This window comes from Pipra filicauda, unplaced genomic scaffold (assembly GCF_003945595.2).
Source record: "Pipra filicauda isolate LSUMZ 115617 unplaced genomic scaffold, ASM394559v2 scaffold667_size348046_pilon, whole genome shotgun sequence".
Lineage (NCBI taxonomy): Eukaryota > Metazoa > Chordata > Aves > Passeriformes > Pipridae > Pipra > Pipra filicauda.
Window position 1 is genome coordinate 304,231 of NW_024104828.1, and position 18,352 is coordinate 322,582.

The window sequence follows — 18,352 nt, forward strand, 5'->3', positions numbered from 1 at the left end:
CCCCGGGGGATGATCCCCCACCCCAAAAAGCTGCAGAACCCCCATCCCCAGCCCAGCCCTGAGCTATAAGAGGCACAGCTCAGCCGGGCCGGTCCCACCCCTCCGCTTAACCCCCCCCTTGCCCCGCCGGTGCCGATCTTAAGGGCACAGAAGGGGTTTTTCCTCCTCCCACCCGCTCCCAGCGCCGGGCTGTGGCACTGAGACCCTCCGAGCAGCTTTTTGGGGTCACCGAGGGGTGTGGGCGGCACGGCTGGGCCGCGGGGACCTGGCCAGGCTGGGGGTGACCCGGCTGTCACCCACCTCGCTGGCTGGTGACCCTGGAGGGGTGGCTCTGAGCCCGGGGGACACGGGGGGGAGGACAGCAACGCTGAGACAAAGCGCCACGTCTCCCCCTGGGGACATTAAGGACCTGCCACCCCAGGGCACACGGCCTGTCCCCGAGAAGATCACAGCAGACACCCCGACACCCCCAGCTCTTTATTGGCGAGAAGATAATAATAATAAATAGAAAAGAGCCCCTGTGGGTGGGAGGGGGGGGGGCAGCACCCACCACCCCGGCCGCCCCCTCCCTTCTTTCCCCCCTCACCCCACCCTTCGCTGCGGGACCCCGGTAGCCCCCCCTGGGCGCAGGATTGGGCCGGGGGGGTTGCGGGGTCGGAGCTGCTGCCGGTGCTCTCAGTCCTGCTGCCACCGCGTGGCACTTCTCAGCCACTCCCGCTCGCTGGGGACACTCCGGCGCAGGGACGGGCGGGGACGGGCGGGGATGGGCACCGGGGGCAGCGCTCCTTGCCCCTGGGGGTCCCGGCCTCGCGGGGGTCCCGGGGGCAGCGCAGCGGGGAGGGGGGTCGGTGGCATGTGGGGGGCAGTGGAGTGGGGGGCCTGGACCCCGCCAGAAGCCCCCGTGGCACCGCTCGCGCTCTGCAAAGGGCACGGGGGGCTCTCCCCGAGGGCCTGAGGGTGGGGGCGAAGGGGGGGGTTGCTGCCCCCAAGCACTGCTTCCCCCGGCCCACCCCCCGCGCCCCCTCGGCCTCGCTATCTCTGCCAAACGTCCATGGGCTGCGCCCGCCGCGGGGGCACCGCGACCCTCTGCTCCTCCGCCGGCGGCCGGGGGGCACCGAGGGGGTAGGGGTACCCCTTGGCGTAGTCGTCCCGGGGCTGGAGGTCTCCGGGGCCTCGGGAGGCTTCGCTGAGGGACACCAGGCTGGCCAGGGAGGTCTGGGGGGTGCCCGAGGGGCAGCCCAGCCCCGGGGAGACCCGCTCCGACTTGATGCTGATGGCTGGGTGCTGCGGGGAGGAGCCGGGGGCCGGGGGAGGGTCTTCGGCAGAGACGATCCGGCTGCTGACCCTGGGGCGAGAGGGGAGGAGGGTGAGGCCGGGTCTCCCTGGATGCCCTGCCGGGGTGCGCAGGGTGGAGAAAGGCTGAGCTCACCCCTGCTTTTCATCGCTAGAGGGGCTGAGACCCCTCAAACTCGTGTCATGCCCCGGCTCTGGCCCAGCTGGGCACTGGGCGGGTGCCCATCCAGCTGCTGGGAGCCTGGTGTGTGACCGGGGGGGGGGCACATGGGGACCGGCTCCATGGGGAAATCCAGTTGGAAACAGGCTCTGCCAACAGCGGTGAGCTGGGAAGGAGTCCGGGGGGTGACCCTACACACCCCAGTTTTGGGGTGAAGCCGGACAGGCACCAGCATGGAGGGTGGGGGGCTGTGACTTGGGTGCTGGGAGGTGGCACCCCACGAGCAGACACTCCCCTGTCCCCCACCCTGCAGTCCCCCCGTCCTTACCCCAGAGCTGCCATGTCCCGGGGGTGCTGCCACGCCGGGGGGCCAGGCTGCAGGAACCCGGGGGGCGGCGGGACCTCGCCAGCCCCGAAATCTGCTGGGCAGGAGGACAGGAGTGAGCGGGATCCGGGGGAGAGGGATCCACAGGGAGGGGGGACGGGGAGGAGGATGTCGATGCTGTCCCAAGGCTGAGGGACCAGGACTCACCCGCCTGGGCTGGGCTGAGGAAGGGGAAGCCGGCGAGGCCGTGGCTCGGGATGCTGGAGCTGCCCGGGGCGAGGACGGGGCTCAGGGTCTGCAGGGCCGGGTACAGCGGCCGCTGTGGGAGCACGGGGGGAGCCCGTCGGGCTTTGTGCCGCCAGAGCCCTCGGGGGGGGTCTGTGATGCAGCGTCTCCCCCCACCCCGCGCCCTTCCTGCGCCCCCCAGCAAAGCCCCGGTGCTGGGGAAGGGGAACTGGGAGGAACTGGGTTTGGGGAGGGGACACCGCCGTGGCCCCGGGGACAGCCGGACTCACCGCGGTGCTGCCGCCGCCCCGGGCGCTCGTCAGGCTGCCCTGGGCTTCCCCGCGCCGGCCCTCGGCCCCCAGGTACAGCGGGGGGGGGGTCTTGGTGGCCAGGGCTCGGTTCAGGCCGCCCGCAGGGAACAGGGGGTAGCCGAGACCTGCAGGGACAGAGCGACAGGGGGATGCAGGGAGTGGCTCCAGGGGATGTGGGGACGGAGGGGGGATCCCCACGGGTGTGACAGTGGCCGCTCCGGTGCCCTCGTGGCCACATCCTCGTGGCCACATCCTCCGGGGCCACGGGCACAGCTGGGCTGTGGCCACGGGCTGTGACAAGAGGTGACACACGGAGGCGATGGCTGCACCCAACCCTGGTGCCAGCAGGCTGCCAACCCCCCCTTGGGACCCTGCCACGGGGAGCTCCCACACCTCAACCCCCCATGGAACAGCCAGGACCTCCCGAGGGGGGACGTCCAGCACCCCGAGGAGACAGATGGGGACGCTGCACCCCCACACCCCCCATCCACCCACCCGGGGCGGGGGGGTTTCCACTGGCCAAGGCCCAGCATCTCTTTTTTTTTCCATCAGCTTTTCCATCAGCCACCTGGGCCCGGAGGCCGCCAGGTCCCTGTCACCGCCGGGCAGGATGAGCCCCTCGTGCCGTGCTCGGGCTGTGGGTGCGGGGTGAGGGCCCAGCTGGGTGCTGGGTGCTGGGGGGGGGCAGGAAGCAGCTGGAGGGGGGCCCGGGGCCGGTGTTTCCACAGCTGGAGCTGCAGCAGCTCTCCCTGCCCACGCAGCCGCCCCGGCCCCGCGCCCGGTAAATCCCCGGGAGAGGCTGCGAGGGCAGCTTTGCATGCGGGGCCTGGCTGGGAAAACCCCCGTGGGGTCAGCGGGGTTGGGGTGCTCATGGCGGGGATGGGGTGCCCGTGGTGGGGATGAGGTGTCCATGGTGGGGTTGGGGTACCCATGGTGGGGTTGGGGTGTTCGTGGCAGGGATGGGGTGCCCATGGTGGGAATAGGGTGCTTGTGGTGGGGATGGGGTGCCCATGGTGGGAACAGGGTGCTCATGGCAGGAACAGGGTGCTCATGGTGGGGTTGGGATATCCATGGAAGGGAGGGGGTGCTCATGGTAGGGATGGGGTGACTGCGGTGGAAATAGGGTGCTCATGGTGTGGTTGGGATGCCCATGGTGGGATAGGATATCCATGGCAGGGATGGGGTGCCCATGGTGGGGATGGAGTACCCATGGTGGGGTTGGGGTGCCCACGGAAAGTATGGGGTGCCCATGGTGGGGTTGGGATATCCATGGCAGGGATGGGGTGCCCATGATAAGGATGTAGTGCCCATGGTGGGAACAGGGTGCCCACGGTGGGGATGGGGTGCTCATGGCAGGGGTGGGGTGCCTGTTGTGGGGGTGAGGTGCCTGCACCAAGGTCAGGGTGCCCATGGAAGGTACAGCGTTCCCGTGGCAGGGGGGGGGTACCCCTGGTGTGGACAGGGTGTCCCTGGTGTGGACAGGGTGTCCCTGGTGGGGATGGGGTGCCCACGGCAGGGATGTGGCACCCACGGCAGGGACCTCCTCCCCTACACCCCGCTCCCTGCAGCATCCCCAGCTGAAGGGTCCCAGCCTACCTGGGGGCAGCGGCCCCGGGGACCGTCCCGGGGGCTTCGGGGCTGCCGGTTTGAAGGCGGGGGAGCGACCCTGGCTCTGGGGGGAGCTGCTGGCACTGCCCAGGGACGTGTCCGTGGCCGGGGGGGAGCTGCCATAGGCGGCCTCGGGCAGCGGCACCGGGCTCTGCGGGGACAGACAGAGGTCAAGGACAGGGAGGGGACAGGGACTCTTTGGGGACCCCTGGGGACCCTCAGGGATGTGCAGAGAGAGGCAGAGGTCGAGGGAGGGGACCCTCGGAGCCCTGCAAGGCAAAAGAGAGGTCAAGGGAGGGGATGGGGACTCCCGGGGACCCTCAGGGCTGTGCAGGGCAAAGCAGAGGTCGAAGGAGGGGATGAGAACCTTGGGGACCCCTGGGACTCTCAGGTCAAAGGAGAGGTCAAGGACAGGGAGGGGATGGGGACTCTTGGGGACACTCAGGGCTCTGCAGGGCTGAGATCCCAGACAGGGGAGGGGATGGGGACTCTTGGGGGCACTCAGGGCTCTGCAGGGCTGAGATCCCAGACAGGGGAGGGGATGGGGACTCCTGGGGACATTCAGGACTCTGCAGGGCCAAGATCAAGGACAGGGAGGGAATGGGGACTCTTGGAGACACTCAGGGCTCTGCAAGGCCAGGATCAAGGACAAGAAGGGGATGGGGACTCTCGAGGTCCCTCAGAGCTCTGCAGGGCCGAGACCACACACATGGGAGAGGGGACGGGGTCTCTGGGGGTCCCTCACCCCCCCCCCCCAGCGACTCACGTAGAACCTGTTCCGTGCCACCGACAGGTCCACGCCCTCGCTCAGCCTCCTCCCCTTGTCCCCCGGCTCCGGGCCCTCGTCCAGCTCCAGCTCGTGGCTCTCCAGCCCCAGCCCCTTGCGCTTCAGCGTCTGGGGAGGGGGGGGATAGCAGGGCCATCAGGGGGGTCCTGCAGCCGCCCCGGCCCCCTCCCCGGGCCGCCCCTCCCAGGCCGGTACCTCGAGGATGTCGGAGTTGGTGCGGCTCTCGTGGGGCTCGCTGTACTCCGTGTACTTGAGCAGCACCTTGTCCATGTCGGTGCTGGCGTACTGGAAGAGCCGGTTGGTGCTGTTGAAGATGATGAGGGCGATCTCGCAGTCGCACAGCACGCTCAGCTCGTAGGCCTTCTTCATCAGCCCGAATTTCCGCTTGGTGAACGTCACCTTGGGGGGGGGGAAAACCGCGCTGGAGACCCCCAGACACGGCCCCACACCCTCCTCCTCCCGGGGACCCTCTGCAGGGCCCAGCACCCCCGAGGGTGGTGGGAGCACCCAGAGGTGTTGCCCCCCCCCGAAGCGGGTCCTACCTGCCGGTTCCGCTGGTCCAATATTCGGCTGATCTGTATTTTTTTACGGCCCATTTTCGCCTCCCGCGCCGGGTTTCGGGGCTGGAAGAGAGCGAGAAGCCCCTGAGCCCCCGCGGCCCCCAGGGCCGCCCCGAGCGAGCATCCCCGCCCCAGCACCGCCAAAAATTAGCTTTTTGCTGGAAAAAAAAAAAAAAAAAAAAAAAAAAAAAAAAAAAGAGAAAAAGAAAAAAAAAAAGGTTTTCGGAGGAAGTTTGGGTTTTGGGTTTTTTTTTTTTTTTTTTTGTTTTTGGTCTTGTCTTCCGCGAAGATGGCAGCAAACTGGAAAGTGGGGGGAAAAAATATAAATTGGGGAATTCTGATGGGGTAGAGGGGGAAAAATCCCCTCGGCCCTGCCCGGTCGCCCCGGCTCCATCACCCTGAGCACCTCTGGGTGTCGGCTGGAAACCCACGGCGCTGGGATGCCAAATCCTTCACCGGCAGCTCAGGATGAGACTTTCCATCCCTCTGCTCCCCCCTCAAGGCCGGGGGGGCTGCTCCGATGCTGCCCCTGACGCTGCTGACGACGGGTCCGTGGGACGGGGAGGGCGGATTTGAGGGTGGATTTAAGGGCGGGTGACGGGGAGGGTCCCTCCAACAAAGGGGCTGGTTTTGGGCTCCAGTCGGGGGATTTTTTTTTAAAATTTCTTTTTTTTTTATTTTTTTTTTCTCTCTAGCTCAGACTGACAGGCTAAATTTGACCTCCGCCATGCGCAGGCCAGGAAGTGGCTGCACGAGGAGACGGCAAAGCGAAACCACCCACCTCCCATGGCCACGTGAGCCCGCCCTGGGAAGGGCGAGGGGCCTGGAGACCCCACAGCCCCCCCTGCCTGGGGGGTGCCCGCACCCCTCAGAGCCTGGCATGGGGTTGTGACCCCACCGTGCCCCCCCTCTGCTGCCACACGGCCCCGACTCTCGCTCCTGTGCCGTCCCCCAGCCCCAGTCACCCCAAAACCCCTCTGGGATCCCCCCCAGTGCCTCTGGGGCAGAGCCACGGGGGGCATCAAGGCAATCCTAATGGGTGCCCCAGTTTGGGGGCAGACCCAGCCTGGCGCTGTCCCCACTGTCCCCAAGCCAGGGCCAAGTTGGGAAGCCAACAGGGCCGGGAACCCCGTGCTGGGGACAACCAGCACCCCGGGAACCCCAAACAGCCCGTCCCCAGGGCTGCACCCGGGGGGGCAGTTGGGGACCAGCCAACCCTTCGCTGCCCCGGTGCCCCCCGGGCCGGTCCCGCTTCCCCCCGTCTCGAGCCCGTTGCCATTTTACCGTCTGCTAAATTTAGCTGATCAAAACTAATTTTAATTTATGGAAGGAAATGGCGCTGCCGTTCCCACGGCCCCGCTGCCACCCTGTGTCCCGGGGCCCACGCAGGGCACCGGGGGCACGGGGGGTGCCCGGACCACCCCGGCCCCGCCGGAAAGAGCCGGCGGTTCCCGGCGGGAAGGGAGGAGGTTTTCCCAACCAGCTCCCGCTCTCCCGGCCCCGACACCTGTGCCACCACACCGAGGGCGTTCCCAGTAAATCCTGGGGCCACCCCGAGGGGACAGCTCTGGCTGCCCACCCCCAGCCCACGGGGTTCGGTTTGGGGTGCAGAAAGAGGGGCTGTTCCCCGGGGGGCTTGGGGTGCCAGCGGGGTCTGGCCTGTTTGGGGCAGGGGGTGCTCACCCAGCTGGGATTCCCCCCCATATCCCTGCTCTGCCTCACCCCAGGGGGGTTTTTAGGGCTCTGGGGTGCTGGGGATGGAAGGTGTGTCACCCACCTGCTGCCAAGGGTTTGTGTGGGGACAGTCCCCTCCTGGCTCTTTGGGTGCTGTGGTGCCCCAGTGTCCCATGGGGTGACTCTGTGGGGGTCCCAGGGGGGTCCCAGCACCCATGGGGTGAGGCTGTGGGGGTCCTGGAGGGTAGGAGCACCTATGGGGCAATACTGCAGTGGTCCCAGGGGGGTACCAGCACCCATAGGGTGACGCTGTGGGGGTCCTGGATGATACCAGCACCCACAAGGTGACTCTGTGGGGGTCCCAAGGGGGTCCCAGCACTCCCGAGGCGACTCTGTGGGGGTCCTGGATGGGGCCAGCACCCACAAGACAATACTCTGGTGGTCCCAGCCCAGCCCAGCAGCTGGGGAGGGGGAGTCCAGAGGAAGCAGCAGCCTCAGCACCGTGGGGCCAGGGGGGTGAGGGGCACCCACCACAGCCGGACCCCCGGTCAGCAGCGGCAGAGCCGGCGGAGGCCTCGTGCAACCCCCGGGGCGGTTTCATCAGCCCCACCCTGCCCACGAGGGCTCTGCTCCTCCCGGGGTGTCCCCTCAGCCACCCAGCCCACCCTGGCACCCCTGGGGACACCCACGGCCGGGCCACCACTGCCACCAGCACCGTGCCACGGGCAGGGGGCCCGCAGGGTGGGAGGGACACGCGGAGCCACGGCCACGCCAGTGTCACCACGGCCACCTCAGCATGTCACCACGGCCATGCCAGAGTGTCACCACAGCCCCCCCAGAGTGCCACCAAGGCCCCCCCAGAGTGTCACCACGGCCACGCCAGTGTCACCACGGCCCCCCCAGAGTGTCACCACGGCCACTCCAGTGTGTCACCATGGCCCCCCCAGTGTCACCATGGCCCCCCAGAGTGTTACCATGGTCACTCCAGAGTGTCACCACGGCCACCCCAGAGTGTCACTACGGCCACCCCAGTGTGTCACCACGGCCACCCCAGAGTGTCACCATGGCCACCCCGACAGGTACCAAGGGCTGGGAGGGGAGGGGGGGCTTTGACGCTGCGTTTTAAGGGTGATAAAGGGATGGGCAGCAATTCCTGACGGGCACAGGCTCTGCCTGGCATCGTCACCTCCAGCCCCTGGTACAGAGAGGTGGCACCCCCTGGGCCTGGAGGGGCTCTGAGTGTCCGTCTGTGTCCCCCAGGGCAAGAGCTGCCTCGTGTTTGGGGGGTGTTTCCGTCCTTCCTCCTTCCACACAGTCATCGTGGAACTGAGAAGCCCGTCCGTGGGACAGGGACAGCCCCGGGGGAGCAGCTCCGGGGAGGGGGTGACATCCAGGGAGGGCTCGTGGCCTCGAGCAGGAGGGAGAGGGGAGCCAGCCCTGGAGAGACCCCTCAGCTCCCCATCAGGGTGTCCCCACCAGGCCCCACGTCCCGCGGAGGCTCCTCGGGACGTCGCTGTGATGAGCGAACCACCCTCCAGCACCGTCATCCCGACAGAACCCACAGCTCTGGAGCCCTCGAAACCTTCCAGACAGGAGTCACTCTGCACTCCCTGTGCCAGGCAGAGGCCCTGGTGCTGCCTGGCACCCCGTCAGGCTCCGCTCCCTCCCACGCCAGCTTATCTTTAGCCCGGGCTCTGCTCGCTCGCACGCACCGGGCGCGGTCCCACAGCCCCTCAGCCCCCCCTGCCCGTGCCAGCGCCCACAGCGGGGTGTCACCCCGACCCCTGCGCTGCCACCACCTTTGTAATTAACACCCCGGGTCCTCTACACCTTTTGGGGTCATTTGCATCACGCCTGAGTGTGTAAACTCCCCATCCCAGCCCCTAATTAGTGCTCTGAGACCGAGCGAACCCCTGGAGAGGGGAGTGTTTTTCCGTGTGTGGTGTGGGATGCTCAGCACAATAACGGGAGTTCCCAGCACTGCCTTTGACACCTTTGTGTCCCTGAGTGATCCCAGGAGTGTTAAATCCACCAGATTTATCCTAAAATCAAAGCAGGTGGGTTATTAGGGGAGCGCTCAGGGGCAAAGCCTCTCCAGGGCCTGAGCACTCCCCTAATAACCCCAGGTCAGGATCTCTGAGCTCCCTGGTGATTCCTCCTCCCACGGGACACAGAAATTGGGGGGAAATGTTGTTTTCGCCAAATTATGGGGATTCAGTTGCAAACCTGAAAGCTGGGGGTGACTGGGTAGGAACAGGAAGGGGGGGGGGGAGACAGCGTGGTTATCAATTGCTGTCGGCATTTGTCAGCTCCCAAAAAGCGTCTTCTCGGAGAAAAATGAAGATTAAAGTGGGAAGAAAGATTTTCCATCCCATCTTTCACAGGGAGAAGCAGCTGGGTTTGGCAGGGAGGGGAAAATCCCAGAGGAGGGCAGGGCTGATGCTGCCTCGCTGGGACCGGGAGGGCAGCGGGGTCGGAGGAGCACAGGACACGGGTGGACACACAGTGCTGGGACCGGGGGGGGGCACATCCACCCCTGGCTGGTGCTGCCCTGCTCCCAGCCCTGGATCCCACAGATCCCCAGGGAATGGCAGGGCCGGTGTGAGCAGCATCCCAGCCCCGGAGCAGGGAACAGCCCGAGTAGAGCAGGGTTTGTGCCGGGGCTGTCAGGCCCTTCTGCTTTTTATAGGTTGTTTAGACAAGCGACCAGTACAAACCAGAGCGGGGCTGGCAGCGCTGGGAGGGGGGGTGGGAAGGCAGGAGGAAGGCTGGGAAGTAGGGGAAAGGAGAGGCTGGTGGGAAAGGGGTCCTGCGGGGGCTCAGGGACCACCAGCACCTCCACCGACCCCCTTCCCCAGGGCCCACAAAACCCCCGGGGGGGGGGGGAGTTCTAATTAATTGATTAGAATTGATTTACCCACCCCCGTCCCAGCACGCAGTCAGGGCCGGGTGACCCTCTGGAGCCAAATCCAGGTGTTGGCTGGGCTTGGAGGGACCCTCCAGCCTCAGCTCCGTCCTGCCAGGGGGTGACACAGAGCGAAAGTGCCACCAGTGCCCGGCGCTGCCACGGGCCGGTGCCGCCGGCAGAGCGCGATGGGCGGAGGCTTTTCGGTTCCAAAATGACTGTGTGGAAGCAGGAGGGATCGAAACACCCCCCCCACCACCAAAAAAGAGGCAGCTCTTCCCCTTGGGGAGAGAGAGACGGACGCACAGACCCCCCCTCCGGGCCTGCACCACCTTTTCTGCTCCGTGTTCACCAAGGGAAGGAACACGCGGTTCCCACAGGGTTGGGGAACGAGGGAGGGAATTAATATGGGGGATATTTGCTGCTGGAGGCTCTGCTGGGTGCAGCAAAGTGGCTCCTGGCTGGCCTGAGCCCACCCCTGTGGTATTAGGGCTGCATGGTTCCCAAACCTGGTTTGCCCCTCACAGTCCTGCTGCAATTCTGGTGAAGAGGAGGGAAATTCAGAGGGTCTTAAACGCACCAGTTCCCTCCCCCCAAATCCTTCCAGGCATTCCCACTGCAGCGTGGTATGCCAAGCTTTCCAGCTCCCTCACTGCCAGGATGCTTCTCCTGGGAGTCAGCAGGATCCCTGTCCCCTTGCAACACTCAGTTTTCCAAAGTTTCCCAAAACTTCTTTCCTTTTCATCAGTGCTCCGGGCTTGGAGATGAGCGGGAATGTCTGACATCCTAAATCAAACCTAGGCCTGCATGTCCCTCCCGGATCTCCCTTCCTTCCTGAGATCCGCAGGTCTTCCCACACGTGCCATGTCCAGCTGGCAGCCAGGGACATGGAAAAGGGCCAGGATCCGGCTCACCAGTTCGCCCACACTCCCTTCCCAACCGGCACCCGATGCCCCGAGGGACGTGGGGGCACCGTGGGGGCACAGCCCGTGGTCCTGGCCCTGCCTTCCTGCTCATCCACGTTAATTCCTTCCCTGTGAAACCCCAGAGCCAGCAGCTCTGGGAAACTTTCTCTCATTAAAGGAGTAAAGCCCCAGGGATGGGGCCGGGGATGTGCTGGCAATCGGCTGTGCCGGGCAGGAGGATCCAGCAGAGGATCCAGCAGAGGATCCACCTCGCCCTTCCCGGGCGATGGAGGGAGACCGGGACACTCTGGAGATGCCACGTGCTGGCAGGAGCCGTGTCCCATCCCCACCTGGGAGCGGGAAGGAGCCAGCGAGTGCTGGGAACAGCCAGAGCAGTGACAGCCCAGTTGTCACCAGGCCCTGGCGCCGCACCGGGGTGTCACCGCTGTCGCTGTCACACTCCCTGCACGTCGAGCCACCAGCCCCGCGGGGCCGTGCCTCAGTTTCCCCTCTCCACGGCGGGCTCAGCCCCAGCGCCCGAAGGGCCCGGTGGGCCCGGGGAGGCGGCGGCGGGGCCGGGGCAGGGCGGCTGCCATCCAGGCTGCACTTTTGGGTTAAACCCGGGCGTTCCTCCCTGCACAGACACGAGTAAAAATAACCGCCCCGAGCGCGGCGCAAACCACAGGCTTTTTATAGCCCGCCATCCCTAGACGGCGGGGCGGGGGCCGGGGCTCCGCCGTGCCCAGACCAGCCCGCCGGGCGCCGGTCCGGCCGCACCGGCCCCTCCTCGGGCCGGCCCCGCTCCCCCTGCCCGTGCGCCCCGACGGCGCGGCCGGGGGGATGCGGAGCAGCTCCCGGCAGGAACAGCGGGACGGAGCCGGGAATGGGGGGGACGCGGCTGCCTTTCTGTCCCCCGACTCCTCAGGACCGGCCACACCGGAGCCCTGGGGTGTGCGGGACCCCCCCCCCCCGGGGCGTGCGGGACCCTCCTCCCTCCCCGCCCGGGGACACCACGCACCGGGACAGCGGCTCGTCCTCCTCGGCAGCTCCGGACGCGCGTTCCCGGCGCTGCGGCGGAGCCGGGGCGGCCCCTCCAGTGCCGATCCCGGTCCCGATCCCGATCCCGGTCCCGGTCCCGGTCCCGGTCCCGATCCCGGTCCCGTGTCCCCGCAGCGCGCGCTGCCCGCCCGAGCCGCGCCGGCGATATTTGCATAACCCCGCCCACCCCCGCCGGACATTTGCATAGCGGCGCCGGGCCCGCTCGCCATTGGCGGAAGCCCGGGGGTTGGTTTGCATAACCACGCCCCCGCCTGGAAAAGGGGCGGGGCTACGGGGAAGGGGCGTGGCCAGTGAGGGTGGGGGGGTTTGGGGGGTCTGGGGTTGGGGTGACAGTGGGGGGGATTTGGGGTCTGGGATTGGGGTGACACCGTGGGGGGGATTTGGGGTCTGGGATGGGGGGGTTTGCACGGAAGAACGTGGGTGAGTTCGTAGGAATGTAGGGGGCCGGGATGGAGTGGTCTGGGGGGTCCCAGGGGATGCTGTGACCTCGAAGAGGGGTCCAGGTTCAGGCAGGGACTGAGGGGTTTGCAGCTCCGAAAGGACACGCCCAACTCACCCCCTTATTTTATTTATTAATGATATCAACGCCGTGACTGCCCTGGGGAGGGAGGGGGGGGTTTTGCCCCCTCCTCCTGCCCCCAGCCACGAGCGAGGCCACCCCGCAGCTGAACCGCAGCGACACGACCCGGGGGAGGCCGCGGGGAAGCGCCGGGGACACCGAGCGACACCGACCACACCAAAACCCAGCCCGGCGCCCGCTCCCTGCGGACCCCGACCCCTCGTGTGCCCCCTTCCCCGGCACGCGGGACATCCAGCACCGGGATTTCACGGCGCCGTCCCCAAGCCCAGCCCGGGGAAGGCGTCAGGAAACCGCTGGGCAGGCACCGGAGCTCGCTGAGCGCTCCAGGGGATGTGGGTGGTTGTGGATCCCGTGGCTCGGAGCCCGCGAGGACGCCCTGAGGTGACTCTGCAGAGCCAGGGGAGGGAGATGCTGCTGCGTCAAGCGGGGACAGACACACGGACAGCCCCGTGCCACAGACACACGGACAGCCTGGGGCTGACGGAAGGAGACGGTGGAGTCTGGGAGTCTGCGGGGCACGGAGGGGCCGGGCTGAGAAGGCGCTTTCCCCTGGACGGAGCAGAACCTGAGCTCAGGGGACGCTGCCGTGCCCTGGCCCCGAGTCTGGGCCCAAACCCGGCCTCAAAATCAGCCCCGGAGAAGGCACCGCCCAATCCACGCCCCCACTCGTGTCCTGTCCTTGCGCGACCTCTGCCTCGGCGGGGACAAAGCCACGGTGCGGCCACAGGGGTGACCGGGACCACCCCCCTCTGCTCTGCCCCCTTCCCGAGCCCGGGATCTGCTGGGTGGGTGCCGAGTGCCACGGGGTGGGTGCTGTGCCGGGGGTCCTGCTGCCTCCAGCCCCCCTGGGGAGGTGAAGAGCCGCCCCAGGAGCCGCTTGGCACAGGATTCCCGCAGGGAACACCCGTGTTTACAGCAGCCAGGGGGAACTGATGCAATTCCCGAGCTCCCGTTGCGGGAGCGGAGCGCCCGGGCAGCAGGTGGGAAGGGGGTTATCAGGGAATCCCTGATATCAGGGACATGCCCTTCCACCCTGGCCATACTGGGGACCCAGTGCCAGCCCCCAGCCCCGGGGGGGGGGGGTTGGGAGGTTGGAGGGATGGGGGCTCTCCGGATGCACTGGGGAACAGGACGTGGCATCTTTTCTCAGAGCTGCTTTTAAAGCTCGTGATTTACAGAGCGCAATTAGCAGGCTGGTAATTGGCCCAATCTTAATTGATCCTGAAGAGGAGGAGAGCAGAAGTGCCAGAGCACCGGCAAAGCCACGTCCTGGCGGCCGCGGGGTCCGAGGTGACACATCCAGCTGCCCATCCTGCCCCGGGACAGGGGGTGGGGACACACACGGTGACCCTTTGCCTGCCCGAGGTGTGGGACATCCCTGCCCCGTCCTTCTCCCTTCGTCTCGGGCTTCCCAGGGGTTTGGGCAAGGCAAGAGCCACTTCCAGCCGTGACAACTGAGCCCCTCTTTGGGCAAAGGGGCTGCCCGGAACCCCCCTTGAGAGACTTGAAAGCTTTGAGCTCCCTCTTGAGGCTCTTCCTGCCCCAAAATCCTGGGGTTTTGGGGAGCCTGAGCTGCCGGATGCCCTGGGATGAGACCTGCAGTGCTCTGCACCCCAGTGTAGGACACGGCTGAGCCCTGTCCCTCTCCCGGCCAGGGGGAAGGGACAGGGATGCTGCCAATGCTTTGGGGACTTTGGGGACACAGTCCCGGGGACTGACATCCCCCTCCAGGCAAAAATACGAGTGGGGCTGGAAAGGAGCCGGGAGCCAAACCCGAGCTGCTGCCAAGGGCAACACAGCAGCTTTCAAAATAGCCCCTGTCGGCTCCGGGAGCGGGGGGTGCCAGGGGAACCACCCACGCGGGACGGGAAGGCCGGGCCGGCACTGCCCCCGCGCCAGACGGAAAGGTCACCCCTTCCAGATCCCACAGTCAGGCCCGGGCACGGGCCCAGGCACTGCTGCCACCAGGATGGAGGGGGCTGTGTCACACCCGGTCCCCTGGCCCGGCCCTGGCAGGGTGCCCGGGATGTGCCCGGGAAGGCCAGACCCCGATGTCCCCCGGTGTCCCCTTGTCCCCCACGCGGGGGGAATTCCCGTGCCAGGGGGTGGGTTTGAGAGGGGAAACTCTCCCTCGGCTTCTCCACCGCTCCCGAGGCTCGGGGTCTTTCCCGAGGTAACAGGTGACCTGTGGAGTGAATTTTCCCCGAATTAATCCTGCTTTAATGCTCCCCGATTCCCAGGGGGCCCCGCTGGCAGGGCAGGTCCCAGAGGGGAAGGCGATTCTGCTTCCCAGGATATTTATAAGACATGGGAAACTCGTGGGGGCCCCAAGGGCCGGGGGCTGACGGCAGCGCAGAGCCCCGGGGGTCCTTTCCCAGCCTTCCGGACTGAGAACGTTTTGGGTGCTCCCCCCGGACCTGGAGAGGATTCTCCCCCTGCAGGTGGAGGCCAAAGGTGCCTCTCCTGGGGGGACGCGGGATGAGGGGACCGCGGTGGCCCCTTCCCACCACCCTCCCCCTTGTCCTCTCCTCTCTGGGACCGGGGTTGTGTCGCCGGGGGTCAATCCCGGGGTTTTCCCAGGAGCGGGACGGTCGGGGCTGGGAACGTGGAGAGCGAGGGGGAGCGGCAGGATGCTCTGCTCGGTGTCCGTCTGTCCCTCCCGCCGAGCCCAAAGGGGCTCCTCGGACCCTCCTCCATCGCCCTCCCGAGCCCCCCCTGCCCCGAGGAGGCTCCGGGGGCCCCGCCGGGGGCGGGCGGCGGGCGGAGCCGGCCCGGGGGGCGGAGGGGGGGGTCGGTCTGCGAGGGGAGGGCCCGGGGGCAGGACCGGCCCGGGGGCAGGACCGACCCGCCCCGGCGGCCACGGGCGGGGCAGGAAGGCGGCCGGGGGCGCTCCCGGCTCGGTGCCGCTTCCCGGTGCCCGTTATCAGTTCCCTTTCCCGCTCCCGGTGCCCGTTATCAGTTCCCTTTCCCGGTGCCCGGGATCCGGCGGCGGGAGCCCCGAGGAGTTGGGGAGCGCACGCACCGTCGGGTGGGACCCCCCCCGGAGCCCCCCCCGGTGCCCGGCCCCGCCATGGCCGGCGCTTACCGGGAGCGGGCCCTGACGGTGCTGCTGCTCTTCGGTGCCCTGTCCGCCGTCATGGCCCTGCTCTCCTCCAACCTCCTGCTGCAGCTCTCGCAGGAAGATAACTGGGAACTGCCGGGCTGGGCGAAGCGCCCGATGGAGGTGGCGGAGGCCACGCTGGCCGCGCTCTGCCTGATGCTCAACCTGAGCTGCCTCCTGCTCTGCCTCCTGCACGGCCACCTCGGCACCGAGCTGGGCCGGGGGCAGCCCGGGCACGACCGGTGAGGGCCGCGGGGGCACCCGCGGGGGGGTGGGAGGATGGGGGGGGTCGGGGTGCGCCGAGGGTTGGAAGGATGGGAGGGTTTGGGGAGTGGGAGGGTTTGGGGGCACAGGGTCTTGAGGGGATGGGAGGGTTTGGGAGCACCAGGGGATGGAAAGATGGGTGGGGTTGGGGGCACTGGAGGATGGAAGAAATGGGAGAGTTTGGGGGCATCAAGTGTTGGAAGGATTGGAGGGTTTGAGGGGCACAGGGGGTTGAGGGGATGGGAGGGTTTGAGGGGCAAGTTTGGGGGCATCAAGTGTTGGAAGGATGGGAGGGTTTGGGACACGGGCAGGCAGCTTTGCAGGCTGCCCGCGGGCAGGAGGTGCCGGCAGGATCCCCATCCCCTCGGGGGTCATTAGGGGACCCGCTCACGGCCCGGGGCCCTTTCCCACGTTGGGGCTGTCACACTGAATTACTCAGCGCTCCCTTACTCCGGGCCAGCTCCAAACAAAGTCCTTCCCCTCCCCGCTAATCCCTCCCGCCGCAGGTAATTAATTAATTAATAAAACAAAGCGGCCGCTCTTCCCCACCGGCCCCGAGAGCGGGAGCGGCTCCAGGGGCTGGAATCGGCCCCGGGCTGCAGGACACGGCCCAGGGGCTACAGCGAGGAGGGGAGGGGGCCACGCTGGGGGGAGAGGGACGGGGCAGAGCATCCTGGGCTGCTGAATTCCCCCCGTGGCTTCTGAGTTAATTCCCTGGTTGCTGAATCCACCCCTTGGCTTCTGAATTAATTCCTTGGCTGCTGAATTCACCCCTTGGATTCTGAATTCATTCCCTGGCTGCTGAATTCACCCCTTGTCTCTCCTGAACTCATCCCCATCGGGCCTTGGAAGCCCAGGAGGAGCCAGGCAGGAAAAGTTTAAAATTCCAAGTGATCTCCAAATCTCCTATTCCGGGGCAACAGGAAGAGGAAGAACACGAGCCCTGAGAGCTGCACAAGCTCAGCACATCCCGGGGCCGCGACCCAGCCCTGAACCTCTTTCTCTACCCAAAGCCAGGCTTTCCTTTGCTCAGCAGGGGTTGAGCACCAGCATTTCTCCTGTGCCAGGAGCCCTGGTGCTTCTCTGGGGTTTCAGTGTCCCTGTGCCCTGTTTTGCAGGGCTGACAGGTTCCTCCAGGACACCAGGAAGGTCCGTCACGCCGCCGTCGGCCTCTTCTGCTGCGGGATCTGCTGTTACCTCACAGGCAAGGGCTCCTCCCAGCTCCTGCACCCCGGGCTGGGCTCTGCTTGGGTTTGCAAAGGGCTTTGCCAGCTCATTCCTGGAGTGGGAACTTCCCCGGGTGCCCAGAGCTCACCACAGGCCTGAGCTTTGCAGGGGCTGGAGCGTGTCCGGAGAAGGGAATGGAGAAGGGGAGGGGGCTGGAGAGTCAGTGGGATGAGGAGGAGCTGAGGGAGCTGGGGGGGCTCAGCCTGGAGAAAAGGAGGATTGGGGGGACCTTCTCACTTTCTCCAACTCCCTGACAGGAGGGGGGAGCTGGGGGGGGGGCGTCGGGCTCTGCTCCCAGGGAACAAGGGACAGGACGAAAGAGCCCCAAGCTGTGCCAGGGGAGGGTCAGGCTGGACATCAGGAGGAATTTCTCCATGGAAAGGGTGCTCAGGCATTGCAAGGGAGGTTTGGAGTCCCCACCCCTGGAGGTGTCCAAGGAAGGACTGGAGGTGGCCCTCAGTGCTCCGGGCTGGGGGACAAGGAGGGAATGGGGCACAGGGTGGATCCATGAACTCTTTTCCAACCTCAGTGCTTCTGCAAAAGCATCCCTTCCTTCCCCCCGGCTCCTCACGGGGCTCCGTGCCCTCCTTTCCTTCCAGCTCTCGCCCTCCACGTGCTGAGGGTGTCGGCGCTGAGGGTCGGAATTCCCGCCGCCTGCGCGCTGTTCTCCGGGATCATCGCGCTGCTCGTCACGGTGACCCACACCCTGCTCCGGGCGCTCCGCCCGTCCCGGCACCGCCTCCCCGGAGCCTCTCCCGGCCCCTACGAGAACGGCGGCGACTCCTCCGACGGGGCCGAGCCGCGGGCCCGCCCCGACATCCACCGGAAATTTTCCTTCCCGGTTTTCCTGGAAAGCAGGGAGGGCTCGGGGCAGCCCCGCGCGCACAGGACGCTGTCGGCGGAGTCCGGGATGCTGCAGGCGCAGGGGAAAGCCTGGAATGTCATCCCGCCGGAGATGGGGGACGCGATGGCGAGAAAACCCCCGGGCAAGGACCTCACGCTGGTGTGAGGGCAAGGGGGGACCCTCTCCAGGCCTCGTCCCGGGGCAGCTGAAGGCGCCAGGGCTGGGATTTGCACCCCAGTTCGGAGCCCACACGGGGTCGGGGCTCGCCAAGCTGCTCCTCCCTCCCCCCCCTCCCCTCCTGCCTTGTGCCTTTTTGCTGCTTTTGCTGAATAAATCACCACTTCTGCTCGGAGCCAAAAGCCTCTGATCGTCTGCCTGGAGCCCCCCCCCAGCCAGGACCCTCCCCCTGGTTTTCCAGCCGCGGGGAAGGACGTGGGACGTGTGGGGGAGAAGCAGCAAGTGGAGCTGGTCCACCAGGAGATCGACCCTCCCTCCTTCTCCAGCACATCCCAGGCGGTTTGTCTG

The 18,352-nt window shown here is 66.8% G+C and overlaps 2 protein-coding genes across 2 annotated transcripts; one reads left to right on the forward strand and one right to left on the reverse strand.

The window, feature by feature from the left end:
* Positions 1-585: 585 nt before the first annotated feature.
* On the reverse strand, positions 586-11,882 carry MEF2B (myocyte enhancer factor 2B). Its single transcript, XM_039388575.1, has 9 exons — positions 11,772-11,882; positions 5,252-5,332; positions 4,905-5,108; positions 4,689-4,817; positions 3,911-4,073; positions 2,294-2,439; positions 1,986-2,097; positions 1,782-1,872; positions 586-1,345 (listed from the first exon to the last, which is right to left on the reverse strand). The coding sequence occupies exons 2-9, from the start codon at positions 5,303-5,305 to the stop codon at positions 1,033-1,035; spliced, it is 1,212 nt and encodes a 403-aa protein (XP_039244509.1). The 5' UTR covers positions 5,306-5,332; positions 11,772-11,882; the 3' UTR covers positions 586-1,032.
* On the forward strand, positions 5,559-18,180 carry TMEM221 (transmembrane protein 221). Its single transcript, XM_039388571.1, has 5 exons — positions 5,559-5,576; positions 6,005-6,063; positions 14,973-15,734; positions 16,875-16,960; positions 17,583-18,180. The coding sequence occupies exons 1-5, from the start codon at positions 5,559-5,561 to the stop codon at positions 17,990-17,992; spliced, it is 1,335 nt and encodes a 444-aa protein (XP_039244505.1). The 3' UTR covers positions 17,993-18,180.
* Positions 18,181-18,352: the final 172 nt, after the last annotated feature.